Source organism: Heterodontus francisci, chromosome 1, assembly GCF_036365525.1.
Source record: "Heterodontus francisci isolate sHetFra1 chromosome 1, sHetFra1.hap1, whole genome shotgun sequence".
Lineage (NCBI taxonomy): Eukaryota > Metazoa > Chordata > Chondrichthyes > Heterodontiformes > Heterodontidae > Heterodontus > Heterodontus francisci.
In genome coordinates this window covers 211,235,139-211,253,337 of record NC_090371.1, presented here as the reverse complement: position 1 = coordinate 211,253,337, position 18,199 = coordinate 211,235,139, and the positions used below count along the sequence as shown (strand labels likewise).

The 18,199-nt window shown below is 39.3% G+C and overlaps 1 protein-coding gene across 2 annotated transcripts in view; it reads right to left on the bottom strand.

Moving 5' to 3' along the window:
* nr3c2 (nuclear receptor subfamily 3, group C, member 2) overlaps positions 1–13,390 on the bottom strand; it is a 438,927-nt gene extending 425,537 nt beyond the window's left edge. Inside the window, exons 1-2 of one of the 2 annotated variants that reach the window (XM_068041172.1) lie at positions 13,022–13,390; positions 9,026–10,825 (exon numbers count right to left, since the gene is read on the bottom strand). In XM_068041172.1, the coding sequence (XP_067897273.1) occupies positions 9,026–10,806 (1,781 nt within the window). In that variant the 5' untranslated portion in view covers positions 10,807–10,825; positions 13,022–13,390. Of the gene's footprint in view, positions 1–9,025; positions 10,826–11,970; positions 12,058–13,021 lie in introns of those variants that run through there. The other variant, XM_068041180.1, reaches the window with a different exon arrangement.
* Positions 13,391–18,199: the final 4,809 nt, after the last annotated feature.

Below are 18,199 nucleotides of genomic sequence, written 5' to 3'. Positions count from 1 at the left end.
TCTCTCATTATCTTCCTATTGTCTCATGTTAATATCACTTCTATTATTTAACCATCTGCTGCTTTTCACTTATGGAATTTACTGATAATCCTACTGTTTTTACATGTGTATCTTGGTTTGTCTGTGTATTTTTCCTTCCCCTTTTCAATTTTTTCTGTTCCTTTGAAATGCTATTCATCTGTAATATCTCTTGGTTCTGATGAAGGGTGCGCACCTGAAATGTCAGCTTGTCTGTTCTCTTGTAGCTTGAAGTGCTGCGTATTTTCTGTTTTTGTGATAGAAAGGTTATTGGAGCTTTGAGAACTAACTCTTAAAAACCTGAGTTTGAATTCACATTACATACAGCTTAAATGAGAAGTCCCTCTAGGTTAATCAACAATCCCTAATTGTGACACCTTTCTGTCCTCAAGGGAAGATGCTCACAGGTTGCTTTTGAATACGAATCTAGTCATGTCACTATGGCTGCCTGATCCTCCCAGATCCCAGGAAACAAGGGGTTGTGTGGATACCTGATCATGATACAAGCCACTTATGTACCTGGCACCTCTAGCCCCTAATGTTAATCATGGTTGTATGTATTTTGTGGCTTGGTATCTGCGCAAAATTGCCTGTACAACTGCTTAGGCTGAGTGTCATACACCTCCAGCCTTCATCCTGAGAACATAGCTGGGTGCTACCCTCAGGTTTCATCACAGGTTGTTACCATTGATGAATGGGTAGCCTTTTCCTCACCATGCAGAGTACTTTCTGACTTTCATGTCTTCTCCTTGTGCAGGTAAGTCACTTATGTCCACTGTTACGTAGAGCAATAAACTAACTGCTATATATGTATGTTGTACAATGAGAAGTTACTTGGGAATAGATTCAATAGTTTAACTCAATGATGGAAAGTTTAAGAAGAAGAGAAAGAACTTGCATTTATGTGGAACATTCATACTCTCAAAATGACTCAAAAGCACTCTGCAGAATTACTTCTGAATTGCAGTCATTCTTGGTTTGCAAGCAAGCGTGGCATCCAATTTACATAACCAGTGAGATAACTGACCAGTTAATCCGTTATTTTTGGTAGCGTGGTTAAAGTTAAAATATTGGCTATGACATTAGGAAAACACCCTGGCTCTTCTCTTGAGCAGCTCGCTCAGAGCACCAGTGGCAGAGAGATAACAGCAGGTTTCCAGCTAAACTCACATGGAGGAGGAGAAAATTACTGAAAATGGGAGGAGAAGGAAGGAAAGGAAAGGGATGAATAAAGAAGCAGTTTGCTTTCTTTTGAAAGGATATGATATGGAGGAAATGGTCTTTGGTTTTGTATATTAATATACTTTAGCATAGTGAGTCAGGAGTTTTTGCTAGATTGCATCAGTATTTCCAGGGTAATTCCTGAAAATCACCCAAACCAATGCAAAAGATTGAGGAATTTCAAGCGCAAATTGCATTTATCCCAAAATGAGTTTCTGAGATCTTCTGCAGTAGTTTAAAAAACATCAGGCTAGAAACTTGCCCCCAACCCACAAAATTGGCCACACCTTCCAGATCAAACTGATCACCGTTGTGAGTTTCCACTAATTGTACCATTTGTTGGCCTTGAAGAAGGCTCTTAAAATTAAGAGGTTTTTTTTTAGGTACAAGGGCACTAATAAGCACCTGATGAAAGCTTTTAATTTTTTTTTAAATTTACGAACAAACTGACTGCTGTATATCAACGTGACTAGCAAATGTTTTTGCACAATGTTTTAAAGCCATTTATTTAAATCAGCTTACTCACAAGTGGTGGACTAGACACTCTAATTAAAAATGCTTAGTTTTTGCACTCAACCCATTTTCAGCTTTATTAATAAAACTGCAGATTGCCACCCTTAAATATATCAAGGAATGTGTTTTAAAACAAAATATTTTGAAAAATCACATTCTAAAATGCTGCCCAATTACAGTAATAGGTGTAAGATTTCATGTTTGGTGATATGAAAGTAAGTTTCAATGAAAACTTGAGCAAATAATTCACTTTGCAAGAATAGCGCAATTTGAGTCTGATCACTGATTGTACCCAATGCGGAAACTCCTGGATGTGATCTTTATAACATTCTTTGCAGACGCTGGGGTTTGAAATTAAAATTAATAGCATTTATTTTAAAAGGGTTAAGGTCTCAGTTAAAATTGCAGACAATGGGAAGTACAGTGAACATGTTGAACATCCATTTGTTGTTAGACCAATTTAGCAGAAGCCTGAACTCGCATGCACAGGTGACTACACCTCTAAATTGATTATTGTTCCTTCCATTTCAGGCCGAAAGATTAGGAGCTATTAAGAGGTTAGGAAATTAGGAGGTAAATTCCAACAGCCCAAAAGCGCCACTTCTGATTCTTTGTTTCCCTTTAGGAAGGTGCTTAGTCAAGTGATACTCAGCAACAGAGTAAATCAAATCTGTCTCACCCACTTCTGTGGCACAAGGTGTTGATGATCCAAATCACTGCATCAACTTGTCTTAGCATGGACAAAATAAGACTGCAGTATACTGGGATGAGCTAGAAGTCAACAGGAACAAACTCAGCCATGTGGGCTAAGACAGTGAACAATTTCACAGAATCAGTCTTAAAATCAGTAAGAGCTGTTATCAAGGCTCAAAAGGATTAAAGCAATAAATGTAACCTTGCTTCTTCAAGCTTGACCACCCACTTAATCGAAATTCTATCAACAGAGGTTGCAGAAAAATATGTTTTCCTCTCACGTTCTACTCACACCCAAGCCTAAGTTATTACAGAAAAGCTCTCTCCAAAAATACATATTGCAAAGTTATTTTCAGCTGAGAGGTATTGATATGACCACCAGCAGGTGTCAAGGCAAGCAGCAACTGTGAAACTGGGCAGCAAGTGACTCTGCCCAGTACCAACTGCAAATGCAATTGCCCACTGCACCTCTAACCCAATACAAAGCTAAACATTTACTTGGAGCTCACATACCTTAAATCTTAATATATTAAATCAGCGAACTACAAAAAACCCTGAGAAATTGACATTTTGCCCGTAGTGGCTGTAACACAATTATGCACTTATCTGCGGCTTTAACGACATAATCAAAAAAAATTCCCTCTTTTGTACTTTTCTAAAAGTGCACAAAGGGTAGAAAATTAAAAATTTTAGAGCAGATGAAGGAGGAGAAGGAGGGATTGATATTGCATAGTGACTTTACCTTTTCACTCGCCATACAAAAGTTTTGGTTCCCAGTCCTATAACATTGTAAATTGAAAATTCTCATCCTCGTGTTCAAATCCCTCCTTGGCCTCACCATGTCCTGTCTCAATGACCGTTTCTAGCTCTACATCCGTCTGAGAATTTATGATCCTCCAGCTCTGGCTTCTTGTTTCCTTCCCCACTTCCTTCTCCCCACCATTGGCAGCTGTGCCATCAGCTGTCCAGGCCCTAAGTTCTGGAATTCCCTTCCTAAATCTTTCCGCCTCTCCACCAACTTCCTTAAGACCTTCCTTAAAATGCACGTTTTTAACCTAGTTTTTAGTCATCCCTCATAATATCTCCATCCCTGGTTAACGTCCATTTTTGTTTGATTACTTTTCTGTGAATTGTCTTGGAATGTTTTTCTACACCAAAGGTGCTATATAAATCCAAGCTGTTGTTATTTCTTGAAATCTGCCAGATCAGTCTGCATCATAGGGCACAAGGTTCACTTACAGGAGTTCCTGTGAATCTGCCACGAGGGAAAATGGAAAACGATTGTATAAAATACCTGTATTCAACTATACATCTCATGGCCATCCTTATCCTGAAGCATTGGACCATCATGTACACTCAGCCAAAACAAACTCATTAGCACAATTATATCCCATAAATGTTGTGCTGGAATAAATATATAGAACTGCACCAATATGCAAACAAGTGTGCAAATTTTTCTTTTAAAAAATAAAAGATGAAATTGTAACAACCACTATGCCATGATATAAAATTCCAGCGGTATAGTTTTATAGGGATCAGCCAGAAGAAATCCTACCTCATTAAAGGGCGTTGTTTAATCTGATTTTATGTCAAGCTACACTTACTTACTTGCATGTCTTTATAAACACTCTTACAAAAATGTTTTATTTAAGAGAACTGGCATATAAATTCTGTCAGTGCAACAATTGAAGCAATTAGGCAGAACTATCATGCCAACAGATCTAATCCATAGCTCCTGCTGAAGGCGCTTAATAATTTAACTAACAGCTACTCTGGAATAAAGCTCATGAACTACAGTACTAATTATCAAATTTAACAAACTCCATTTTTAATGGTAATCATGAATCATGGAGTTTGTGGCACTTAAAAAATTCTCAACATTTGCGGCACATTAACCCTTTGAGTACAAAACTACCAAACATAGAAAATAATGATTCAGAAAGTGCAGAAGAGATGCGCCCAGGGGTGGGACGAAACATACCTTTATTTCATGTTTCCTTTTGACTTTCACCTTTCGCATACATGGGCTTAGTATTTCTTTTTAAGGAAACATCAAGACTAAACTAGATGACAGTGGACAGGAAATCACCAGGCAAAAACAAGAATTTTACTTTATAAATTGGACTGCATACATGGTCTAGAAATTCCACAAATATAGTTTTCACATTTTCAAGACTGATGTGAGAGAAGGCAGCGGTACTTTTCTACTATTCCCTTAGTCCCCTTAAAGTAAAGGTCAAGCCATTGCTAATAGAATGTTATTGTTTATCTCGAGGGGACCTGAACACAAAAGTAGGGAGGTTATGCTTCAGCTATATAGGGCATTGGAGTACTATGTACAATATTGGTCTCCTTATTTAAGGAAGGATGTAAATGCGTTGGAAGCAGTTCAAAGAAGGTTTACTAGACTGATACCTGGAATGGGCGGGCTATATTATGAGGAAAGGTTGAACAGGCTAGGCTTGTATCCGCTGGAATTTAGAAGAGTAAGAGGCGACTTGATTGAAACATATAAGATCCTGAGGGGTCTTGACAGGGTGGATGTGGAAAGGATGTTTCCCCTTGTGGAAGAATCTAGAACTAGAGGTCACTATTTAAAAATAAGGGGTCGCCCATTTAAGACAGAGATGAGGAGAAATTCTTTCTCTCAGAGGGTCATGAGTCTTTGGAACTCTGTTCCTCAAAAGGCAGTGGAAGCAGAGTCTTTGAATATGTTTAAGGCAGAGGTAGATAGATTCTTGATTAGCAAGGGTGGGAAAGGTTATCGGGGGTAGGTGATAATGTGGAGAAATCAGTTCAGCCATGAACTTATAGAATGGCAGAGCAGGCTCGAGGGGCCAAGTGGCCTACTCCTGCTCCTAATTTGTATGTTTGTAAGTCTTCTAGCAATTCAGAGACAAGGTTGTCTCATTTCCACATAGAATGAACTCGCCAATTAGAATGATTTTTTAGCTGCATAGCTGAACATAAGGTGTGAAAAAAATGAAAGAAATGTTCAGTTTTACTTTCAGTGTATTGAAAAAGGTCTTGTACTGACTCCCTCAGTTCAGTAAGAAAGGCAACAATGTGCCAAACTGATGTGTACTTACATCCTGCTGTGTGGAACTTCTGCACACCAATTGACAGTAATTATTTTCCCCTTTGCTGTAAATTTATTCTAAGAAGGTACCTTGTTGCTGAACAAAGGTCTACTTGAACAAGTCTCAGCCTCACGAACTTAATAGTTAAGAACTGCTTCGGAGGTTTTCAAGATGAAATCCCACCTGTTTGGAAACTGGTGGCACAGCAGCTTACATTTACATAATGGTGAATATTAATATTCTAGCTGATTCAAAATAGTTCCAATTCTGATTCACTAGTTAAATTAAAGCAAGCTACAAAAAATTAAATATTTGATTACAAAAATATTCCTGATAAAAATAATATTACTATGAATAGGTTGACTGTGACTCACTTACAATATATATCATACGAGCCTACAAATTACAGTTTGTGATGTTAGCTGCTAAATGATTAACATAGTTCTTTGACATTCTTTTGATTTTCAATGCGTTAACTCCTTTGTTAAAATAGGAAAGGAATGCATTAAGTATTGTCCGACAATAGCATAAACTATCATTTCTAATACAACTCCCAATAACATTCCTTGCATTTTCACTCACTGGGAAAACCAATGAAGAGAAAACCAGGAAGCAGGTCGACCTGATATCCCACCCTTCTCACTCAATCTGGGTGAAAATATGACAATCAAAAACCAATTGCCTAATTTGAAGGCTGATTATTCACCCAATTTTCCACTGGGGCATACTTCTACAAATATCTTATAAGACTTGCATAATCTCTCTCTGACAAACAATATTTCAGTCTCTATGCTGCCATTTGAGGTCATCCACCCAAGACAATTAATGGGTACGTTGATCAAGACAAATTGCAAACAAATTTGACAATAACAATAAGAGTGTGCGGAAATGTGTGATGAACCAAGATTGCTAGTTCTATCAAATCCACACCTAAGATATCAAGCAGAATTTGCACTGTAATACTTTCTATATAGTTTCCAGTATGTCCTGTGAAATATGTACCTGAAATTCAAAAAAATTGTAATAAACGAAACTCTAGCAATGGCAACCCAGGCCATTTTGGATACTTTACCAGCAAGTTTTCCCCTTCCTTAGCTGGGTTTTGCTAAAAATGTGTGCATTGCTATGTGGGTGGCAAATAAAATGGTCTTAATTTCTGTGGTGCTACCAAAAATAATAATTTCACCATACATTACTGTTCTGTACATTTATTAGCAATAAACAGAATAGTCTTCACTGAATCTAATACTAGAATATGATGAATCTCTATTCACAAGTTTGATAACTCTGCATATAAACCACTTAAAACACCGCCTGCTCAAGTAACTGACATAATTTTGAAATTCAGAAGCAAAACAAGCAATTTTAAAAATGTTGTGTTTCCAGCTGAATTCCTTCTGAGAAATTTTAATTTTAATGTGCAAGATTGAGCATTTAGAAACTACCCTCATAATGACTGTTCTCTGCAGTTCTCTGCCACAGAAATAAAATATAATTATTAAAGTATGTTAATATAAATTAATTTCTTCATAAACATTGTAATTCTGAACTGTAAACAATAACCAAGTTATTTACAAAATCGTACTGCTTGAAAAGCACTCCTGAGCAATGATCCTATGCCTTCAGCAAAGAGTTATGACTCAAATTACTAGGAAACCAGTCAAAATGGTTTGTAGTCAGCAATACCACTACTACAAATATAAAACTTTAAAAAGTGAAATTGCACAATTCTGCATCAAATAATTCAATTCTTTGACAGTCTCTGATATTATTGTTAAGCGTATGTTTTTAATATCAAAAGTAATGGAACCTGAATTTAGCAGAATCCCTGAACCTTCTGCAGTCTACTTCAGTTATAATTCTGAACCAGGAGACATGTAACTGTACATGAAATAGTAACTGAATAATGCTTGGTCTTATAGTCACCAACAGGAGCAAAAATTATCATCAAATGTGGACATTTTAAAAAAGCCCTGCCGTATGTAGAACTGAACATCTAGAGACTTGGGCAATATTTCCATCATAATAACTGAATACAGGTATCTAAATATAAAGATTAGAACACTTAAAATTATAGTTTGAATTGCAATTTAACCCCAATAATCTATTACCAAACATGCATGATGACTTGCTATCTCAAACAGATCAGCACATACAGCAGTGTAAAATAATAACAGAAATATGTGCAGCACATTAACTCAACATGACTGTTCTTGTCAATTGTAATTCACTTGGCAGAAAGGTAAATACGCTAAGATGTCAATTCTATGATACCTGTAATTGTTTCATTTGTTTTCTTCAACTGGAGTGATCATGAAACACTGTTATCATGATAAACCAGTATCATGCCAACTCATCATGAAGATGTTACTAGAATTTTGTAACATAGTAAATTTAAATACTCATATGATGCCACTCCAAATATAAAAAGAAGCAATATTACAAGAATAAATGTCTTTCCTTCTGTAATACTGCCTCTTTCTATATTAAAATGGGAATTAATTTGAGGCACTTATTATTTATGCTGTTTATAGCTATACGATTATCTCAAATATGTTTCCTGCCAAGTAAAGAGACAAGCAGTAGCTGGAAATGATAAGGAAATAGTTAACTAGCAGGAAACTGTATGATTGTAGTTCAATCAAAGGGCTTTTCTGACACCATAAACCGTGAAATAAATCTTAAGTAATGATGGGCATCAGAACCCTGAGATTGAATTACAGACTTAAGTGCTATTTTCTATTGTATACAAAAGAACCCGAGTTTGCTTTTTAAATTATTTTAGCTTTCTTCCATTCATATGTTGCAACCATCCCAAATAGATTTAATAGTTCAAGCAGTTTAAAAGAAGAAAAAGGTTAATACAACTTGCTGCAATTATATGACAACGTCTAACCTGAAGATATATAATTTCATGTGCCAGGTACGACAGTATCTCAATGTATTACCATTAAATGTTCAGCATCTGTACATTATTTCATACTCTATTGGATAACTGCTCAAAATGACCCCATCACCGTAACATGCCACAACAGAGCTTTGTTTTGCACAGGTCAAAATGCAGAGAGCTACCTGATTGCACAGAACCATTCATCTTTATCCAAGCAAAATGTGAGGCGCAGAAGTCTCCATTTCCCTCAAAAAGGGATGACAGGCATCTTAAAATGTTCAAAACAGCTAATGGTACAAAAATTTAAAACTATGCACTGGAAAATAAATGTGTTATACACCGTACTGCACTAATTTTCTGGTGATGGCAATCTTGCACAAAGAGTGGCATATTCTGTTTAAAATGGCACACACCAGACTTGATCATCAAAAATATGAATGGCATGAATTAATTAAGGTAAAATAGCTAGAATTTTCTGCATTATACTAAGCAACTCATTTTTTAAACTGGCTATTTAAAGCAACAAACACTATGGCATCATCAAGATTAACAGCATCTTGAATTAACTTAACAAAATACTTTAAGATTCAAGAACTGTAATAGAGCTCACCGTGACATTTTCTCAGGAATGTATCCTTGTAGTGGGTAGCCATCACTTCTCCCAGGAGATATGGAGCTCTGTGGCATGACAGGGTGCGATTTCCAAGATCCAAGTACAGTGCATACAGGCGCAATTAAATTTAAAAGCTGATTTCTCTGATCTCTCATAAAAGGGCAGGGCACAGAAATTGTGCCACTGGCTCCAATTCTGTAGTGAAATGATTGTCCAGTTGAGTTAACACCTACAATGGTGGATGGAGGTGAACAATTGGCTTGGCAGTAGCTTTCATCATTTGGCTCTTGTTTGATCACTGTTGTCAGGTTGGGTTGTAAAAAAGCATCATGTTCATAACTAGAGTTAGAGGAGGATGCAGGTGTCCCTAAAATCCCATAAAAATCAAAGGTGTCTCCATAACTTGTCTTGGCATCAATCAATTGATGTGCAATTTCTGAAAAGGGATTTTCTGAAACTTGACCAGTATACATTGCGTTCAGACAAGCAGTTTCATTCATCTCACATTTCAGAGGCATTGAGAACGTTGAATTGGGTGGGTTTGAGCTACCTCTACTTAGGAAACATGCCCCACCAAAATCACTGTCTACTTCAGTTTTCATAAACTGAACAGGATTGACATTGCTAATCGAACCTGACTCTAAGCATTCACCTTTCGTTTTCTCATCCTTAAATACTTTAACTTCCTCATGATCTTGAATTCTTGCTCCAGGATTCTGGTGGGGATTCAGGATCATTCTTGACTCAGCAGCAGGGCTAGAACTGGAAAAGCGTAGGTTATTTACAGCAGGGCTGGAGATAGAAGAGGCCATGCTGTTATTGTTAGGGCTAGACAAAATGTTATTAACAGACACAGAATGAGGAGAAGCCAAATTACTAGGAGTAGAAAGAGGGGAGCTCATGTTATTAGGACTGGAGACTGAAGAGTGCAGGTTACTGATATTCAAAGGACTGGAGATGGAAGAGCCCAAACTGTTCATATTACTAGGACTAGACATACCTAGGCTATTTATCTTAGTAGGACTGGAGATAGCGCAATGAACCTCACTTGGGCTAGTGGCAGAAGTACTCAAATTATTAATATTATCAGGACTAGAGATGGAAGATCCCAGATTGCTAACAGTGTCAGGACTAGACAGTGCTAAGTAATTTATTTTAGCAGGACTAGGGACACAAGAGTTCATATTATTCGGACTTGACACCGAAGAGCCTAAATTATTAAAGTTTACAGGACTGGAGATGCATGAACCCTGACTATTTCTTCCAGGGCTGGAGGAAGAAGAACATCGTCTCATCCCTCGCTGTAATAAGATAGCATTAACTTTCTCCTCCTGAAGGTCCACTTCTTGTCCACCAATTTCTGTAATATTGCTAGGCCTTCCCTCCATTTGTTCAGGTTGCATACTGTAGTTAAACTCACTCCCCATCTCTTTTACAGAATTCATATACAAACCCATTGACTCAGCAACAGTTTTTGACAGTTCTTTAGCAGATCCTAGGTTGCACTTTGGATCTGAAGCAAGAAAACCAAGGTGCTGATCTTGGTGTTGCACCTGGTAATGAGACTGATGCTGAAGGACAGGAGAGAGCTCCTGGCTCCTCTCTCCACCACTGTTCTTTGCAACTGGAGGTATGCAACTAACATTGAGAATAGTCATTGCATTGCTGTCACAGCTACCAATCTCATCTCTCCCAACATTTGACGTAGATTTGTTTAGACTCCACTGTGTTCCAATATTCATTACTTCTGGGTAGTCAATATATCCTTTGGTTTCCATTGCTGGCTCTTTAATACACCTATAACAAAATTAAATTTCATTTTAAAAAGAATACATTCTCTTCCATTTCAGGGAGATAAATTATATTATATGTCAGTGCAAGAATAATAAATTCAAAAAAGAAACATTCAATTTGAATTACCATACAAGAAACATATTTAGTTAAGATATTCCAAACTAAATATATAATTACATCCCCATGTATTTCAGAGTAAAACTTAGATCAACTACAGTAGACAGTAGACTCTCTGTGTAATGTTGCCTTTGGGACCCATACAAGAGTGTGTTATTAACATGGGATATGATATAGAAAGGTGCCGTGCGTGCGTTCTCTATTAATGAACGAGCTGTAAGCAATTGGTGGTGATTACAGCGAGGTATTATTTCTTATATTTAGAATGCTTTTTATGCAGAAAAACAATGCAAGTAGTGTACAACCTAGCGAAGGCAACTGCTGTTTTGTAATATACAAGATTACAGAGAAGAAACTCAAGGTTGTGCACGACTACATAAACACGCATACTTGTACAAATATTCGAAACAGGATTGTGGGAGCAATGGCAAAAGCTGATTAAACACCAAACCAGAATTAGTAAAACCAAAACCTTGCTAAACCCTACATGATAGGAGAATTGGCAATCTGCAGGTATTCCGAATTATGCAACTTTTTCCCATTCTCGCTCAAAGTTTATGAATAACTCGACAATCCGGTTCGCGTCAGGTGCACTGAGCATAAACATTTGCGCCAAAGAGAGCCCCATATTCTCCGCGGATTTTATTACTGGATGCTGGGGTATTCCTCCCGCTCTTCCCTCGCAAAAGATCCTGGGTTCTGGTTTACATCAATGGAACCACAAGATCACTCCACATATCTGAAGCATGCCCCCGCTCTCCGCCTGCATCTGCCCCACTCCGAACCAGTTGCTACTGATTTTGCATCCTTGATCCTTTCACCTCACTTTTCCCGTATTTTGTCTCTCAGCTGCCCAACTTTTTTATTCTTTCAGCTGCTCAACTTTTTTATTCTTACTTCTGATTCCTTAATATTTACCAGACGAGGCTTACAGCTTCAATTACAACTTCAGTCTTCTTGTCAATAATAATACAAAATATTAATTAAACTGTCAGCGGTGACTTATTTTAAGATTGTTTTCTGCGACTTACCTTTCCCTCCAGCGATTTGTTTGAAAAGCTTTTCAGCTGACTAGCGCAAAGACATTCAGATCAAAGCTGAAACACGTACACATGATGTGGCTCTTTAATATATACATTAGACGTCTATTATTTTCCACCAGAAAGGGGAGGGGTGAGAACGGAATGACTGGGAGGTGCGCTTCTCTTGTATCTCCTCGCTGATTGGAGAGTCTGGGTGCAAATCACGCCCACCGACACTGCTGATAGGTTGGCGTTAGGGCGTCTGGGCCCTTTAATAACTCGGCGAGGAGGCATCGTCCGCCTTCCATTGGTCCGCTGAGCTGTCACTCCAGCTTAAGCTGCAGCAAGTTGCAGAGGAAGCTCGGCGGAGAGCAGCTCTCACAGAGCCGGAGCCGGAGGCAACTTTCTCCGGGCACTGGCCGCCGCCCGCTGCCATCTGCTGAACCAGCTGGCAATCCTCCCCACAACCTCAGTGTCATTCACGCCGTGCTACAGCCGCTTCAATAAATAACATTTCTGCAACAGAAAAAAAACTAGCTTGCAAGACTCCACCCGGGTGACGCAATGTAAAAAAAACGCGATGATTACCCCTTGGTTGGTTGAAGGCTTCAGTTCAGTATTTTTAATGCTTGCTTGAAGTGAAAACCACCATTTTCGTGCAAACCCTTTCGGTAAAAGTCTACATGAAACATGAGGGAATCTGCGTTGTTTTATGAAGAAAACTGTCTTTTTCTGAATCTCCCACTCCCCCTCCTCTTTCCCCCGTATCATTACTGGAGAAAAGTTGAACTTGGCGTTTGGAGATTTTAATGAAATGAAACCCAAGCTAATGGTGTCGGAGAGAGGCGATCTTCACCCAACATTTAATCCTATTTCTAGAGGGAAAGGTCAATCTGCGCAACGCCTCAGTGACAGGCTGACTTTTCAAAGGTTTTGTAATGGTTGCAGACAGATTATCAGGGTTGTCAGTCGCACTCAAGTTAATGATCCGCGAAACCACTGCTATTCTGGCCTATTTAAAATATAAATGCATATAGATATATATAAATATTGCACAAACCTTCACATCCAACTCATTCCAATATGAGGTCGGAGGACAGTATTGCAAAAAAGATTAAACCCTCCAAAATCCTGAAGGTGCAACACTTTTTTTTAAAAAACTACAGTACAAATCAAATCACGATTCAATCCACGCAGTTGACGCTTCGGTTCCCGAATGAACTGGTTTGCTTGTCCTCTCCTTGAATTTATTCCCACTCGACAGTCAAATATCCAAGTTCGCGAAACAAAACATAAACTGAATCGTCAAAGAGGGGAAACTTTCTGCCCATTGCAGGTTTGCCTGGCTCTCCTTCCTTTTCTGTTCTCCGGTAATGTTGCTGAGACGCTCAGACGTTGCCACTCACATGCGGGCTTCACTGCTGCTGTTTCTGCTGCCGTCCTGACGTCAGGTTGTTTGTATTTACACTGCACTGGAGTAAGTTGAAGGGGTAACCACTACATATAACCAATGGAACTACCATCATTGCAAAACCTCAGTGATCTCCTCCCTCTCTTTTTGTATAATGTAATTTGTAATGTACTCAAACTAAATGCAAGTTAAATGAAGAGATTTAGGCCAATATAATAAAATATAATATAGTCAGTCTCCCATGGCACTGCACATAGAGAACGATTGCTCCTACCTTTCTCTGATGTTCTTGTTTTGCTGTTTCTCTCGCTCTCCACTTTTATTTCTGTTTCTCTCCAATTTATTACCCCTTAACTCTTTATGTTTCTATCTTTACCCTCCTCTGAGTATCTTTTTTGTCTTTTCGGGTGGGAAGTGGATGTGACAGGCAAAGGCGCTGCCAACAGCTGCAAGCTTAATTTGTAGTGTGAGTTGTGATGAAAATGTGGTCCCATCCTTTCCTCCAATCAGTCATAGTTTCCATCACTCCTTCATTCCCACCACAATACCAACCCTTCCTCTTGTACCTGCCTCCTCAATCCCCCATTCCCTCCGCTTGTTCCGCTGTCATCAAATCACCCTTAGCCCTCCATTCCCCCCTCCCTACTCTGATGTGCTTTCCTCCCCAAATGCAGGTGGTGAGAAGTAGAGAACCCGCATCTACAACCTGTTTCTTACATTCCCTTCTCCCCCTCCCCACCCTTCTTAATTGAGATGACTTAATTGAGGTGTACAAAATTATGAGGGGCCTAGAAAGAGTAGACAGGAAGCACCTGTTTTTGTGATTGGTAGAAGGATTAGAGGGGACATGAAGAAAAACTTTTTCACCCAGAGGGTGGTGGGTGTCTGGAATTCACTGCCCAGATCGGTAGTGGAGGCAGAAGCCTTCAGCTCATTTCAGAGGCACCTGGGCAGGCACCTGAAATGTTGTAACCTGAAAGGCTATGGACCAGGTGCTGGAAGGTGGTATTAGATTGGTTGGCTACTGTTTTCAGCCGGCGCAAATATGACGGGCTGAATGGCCTCCTTCTGTGCCATAACTTTTCTATAGCTCTATGGTTCTTTGTTTTTCTTAACAAAGCTTTGCTTTCAAGATTCAACTTGTTTTCTTTAAAGCAAATTCCAGTGAGGAAAGAAGCTGTCTGCCTTTTTCTGTATCTATCTATATCTCTCTATCTCATATGTTTAACAATTAGGATCTCTGGCTCACAAATGCAACGAATTAACACTTGTCTTTTCTAGCTCAAAAATACAAATGGATAATTAGGTAGAATCAAAGAATAGAATCATAGAATGGTTACAGCACAGAAGGAAGCCATTCGGCCCTTCATGGCCATCCTGGCTCTTTTCAACAGTAACTCAGCTAGCCCCAATCCCCCACCTTTACCTTGTAGCCCTGCAAATTTTTTCTCTTCAGATAATTATCCAGTTCCCTCTTGAAAGCCACAAATTAATCTGTCTCCACCACATTCTCAGGCAGTGCATTCCAGATCCAAACCACTGCCTGAGTAAAAAAACATTTCCTCATGTCGCCTTTGGTTCTTTTGTCATTCACCTTAAATCAGTGTCCTCTGGTTCTCCAACCTTCCACCAATGGGGACAATTTCTCTCTATCTCCTCTGTCCAGTCCCCTCATGATTTTGAACACCTCTATCAAATCTCCTCTCAACCTGCTATTTAAGGAGAACAACCCAGCTTCTCCAAACTATCCACGTAACTGAAGTCCCTCACCCCTGGAAGTATTCTCGTAAATCTTTACACACTGTCCCTAAAGCCTTCACGTCCTTCCTAAAGTGTGGGACACAGTACTCCAGTTGAGGCTGAACCACTGTTTTATAAAGGTTCACCATAACTCCCATCCTTTTGAACTCCACGCCTCTATTTATAAAGCCCAGGATCCTGTATGCCCTTTAACTACTTTCTCAGCCTGTCCTGTGATGGTCTGGAATGCCCTGCCTGGGAGGGTGGTAGATGCAGGTTGCCTCACATACTTTAAAAAGTACCTGGATGAGCACTTGGCACGTCATAACATTCAAGGCTATGGGCCAAGTGCTGGCAAATGGGATTAGGTAGACAGGTCAGGTGTTTTAATGAATCGGTGCAGACTCAATTGGCCGGAGGGCCTCTTCTGCACTGTATTATTCTGTGATTCTGTGATTCCTGCCACCTTCAATGATTTTTGTCCATATATCACCAGGTCCCTCTGCTTCTGCACTACTTTTAAAATTGTATCCTTTATTTTATATTGCCTCTCTTCATTCTTCCGACCAAAATCTATCACTTCACAATTCTCTGCATTAAATTTCATCTGCCACTTGTCCACCCATACCACCAGCCTGTCTACGTCCTCTTGAAATCTATCACTATCATCCTCACAGTTCACGATATTTCCAAGTTTTGTGTCATCAGTAAATTTTAAAATTGTGCCCTGCACACCCAAGTCTAGGTCAGTAGTATAGATCAAGAAAAGCAGTGGTCCTAGTACCGATCCCTTGGGAACCCTACTGTATAATTTCCTCCCGTCTGAAAAACAACTGTCCACGACTACTCTGTTTCCTGTCATTCAGACAACTTCATATCCATGCTGCCACTGACCCTTTTATTCCATGGACTTCGACTTTGCTGACAAGCCTGTTATGTGGCACTTTATCAAACACCTTTTGGAAGTCCATGTACATCACACCAACTGCATTACTCTCATCAATCCTCTCTGTTACCACATCAAAATATTCAATCAAGTTAGTTAAACATGAGTTGCCTTTAACAAATCCATTCTGGCTTTCCTTAATTAATCCACATTTGTCCAAATGAATGTTAATTTTGTCCAGGATTAAAAGCTGTTTAAAAGCTTTCCCACTATTGATGTTAATTGCTGGGCTTATCCTGACACCTTTTTTTGAACAACGTTTGCAATTCTCCAGTTATCTGGCACCACACCTGTGTCTAAGGAGGATTGGAATCTTATTGCCAGTGCTTGTGCAATTTCCACTCTTACTTCCCTCAGTGTCCTTGGATGCATCTGATCCGCCTCCATGTGTAAACTCTTTTATTGGTCTTTAATTGGCCCCATCCCTCCTTTTACTACTTATATGCCTATAGAAGACTTTTGGATTTTCTTTTATGTTAGCTGCCAGTCTCTTCTCATACGCTGTCTTTGCTTTTCTTATTTCTTTTTTCACTTCCTCTCTGAACTTGCTATATTCAGCCTGGTTCTCACTTGTATTATCAACCTGGAATTTGTCATTCTCACCCTTTCTCTGCTTCATCTTACACTCTATCTCTTTTATCATCCAGGGAACTCTGGCTTTGTTTGTCCTACCTTTCCCTCTCGTGGGAATGTACCTCAACTGTGCCTGAACTATCTCCTCTCTAAAGGCTGCCCATTGTTCCATTACAGTTTTGCCTGCCAATCTTTGATTTCAGTTTATCTGGGCCAGATATGTTCTTACCCACTGAAATTGGCCCTTCTCCAGATAATAAATAATAATAATAATAGCTGTATAAAACACTAGTTAGGCCACAGCTGGAGTACTGTGTACAGTTCTGGGCACCACACTACAGGAAGGATGTGATTGCACTGGAGAGGGTGCAGAGGAGATTCACCAGGATGTTGCCTGGGCTGGAGTGTTTCAGCTATGAAGAGAGACTGAAAAGGCCAGGGTTGTTTTCCTTAGAGCAGAGAAGGCTGAGGGGGGACATGATTGAGGTATACAAAATTATGAGGGACATAGATAGGTTAGATAGGAAGAAACTTTTTCCCTTGGCGGAGGGGTCGATAACCAGGGGACATAGATTTAAGGTAAGGGGCAGGAAGTTTAGAGGGGATTTGAGGAAACATTTTTTCACCCAGAGGGTGGGTGGAATCCGGAATGCACTGCCTGAAGAGGTGGTAGAGGCAGGAATCCTCACAACATTTAAGAAGTATTTAGATGAGCACTTGAAACTGCATAGCATACAAGGCTATGGGCCAAGTGCTGGAAAATGAGATGAGAATAGTTAGGTGCTTGATGGCCGGCAAAGACACGATGGGCCGAAGGGCTTGTTTCTGTGATGTATAACTCTGTGACTAATTATTTTTACTTCAGATTTCTCCTTATCCTTTTCCATAGCTAACCTGAACCTTATGATACTATGATCACTTTTCCTTAAATGTACCCCTACTGACACTTGATCCACTTGACTCACGACATTCTCCAGAACCAGATCCAGCAATGCCTTCTTCCTCATTGGACTGGAAACAAACTGATCTTGAAAATTCTCCTGAACGCACTTCATAAATTCTTTCCCCTCTCTGCCCTTTACACTATTACAATCCCAGTCTTTACTAGGATAATTAAAGGCTCCATTAAAACTACCCAATAACTTTTGCACCTCTCTGTAATTTCCTTGCAAATGTGTTCCTTTATATCTTTCCCATTAGTTGGTGGTCTATAGAATACACGCAGTAATGTAATGGTACCTCTGAAAATAGAGACATGTTGTCGAAGCTTTTTGTCTTGCACTCATCAGGACAATCCAAAAGAATACCAATGTAAGGGAAAACAACAACTTTATACTGTATGAGAAAAGAGTGCTGTATGGTTGGCAAGTGAACTCTGATTGGTAGAGGTATTGCCATGGAGAATGCACCAGTATATGGTGACTGACAGTTAACTGCTAAGCTTTCTTTGAAATTTAAACCAGGCAGCTTGACTCTGATTGTTCAAGGCATTGCCCTGAGGTATGAACCAGTGAATGGCTGTCAATTACTTTGTTTAGCTGAAACAGGCACAATGTTTGTACGTTCTT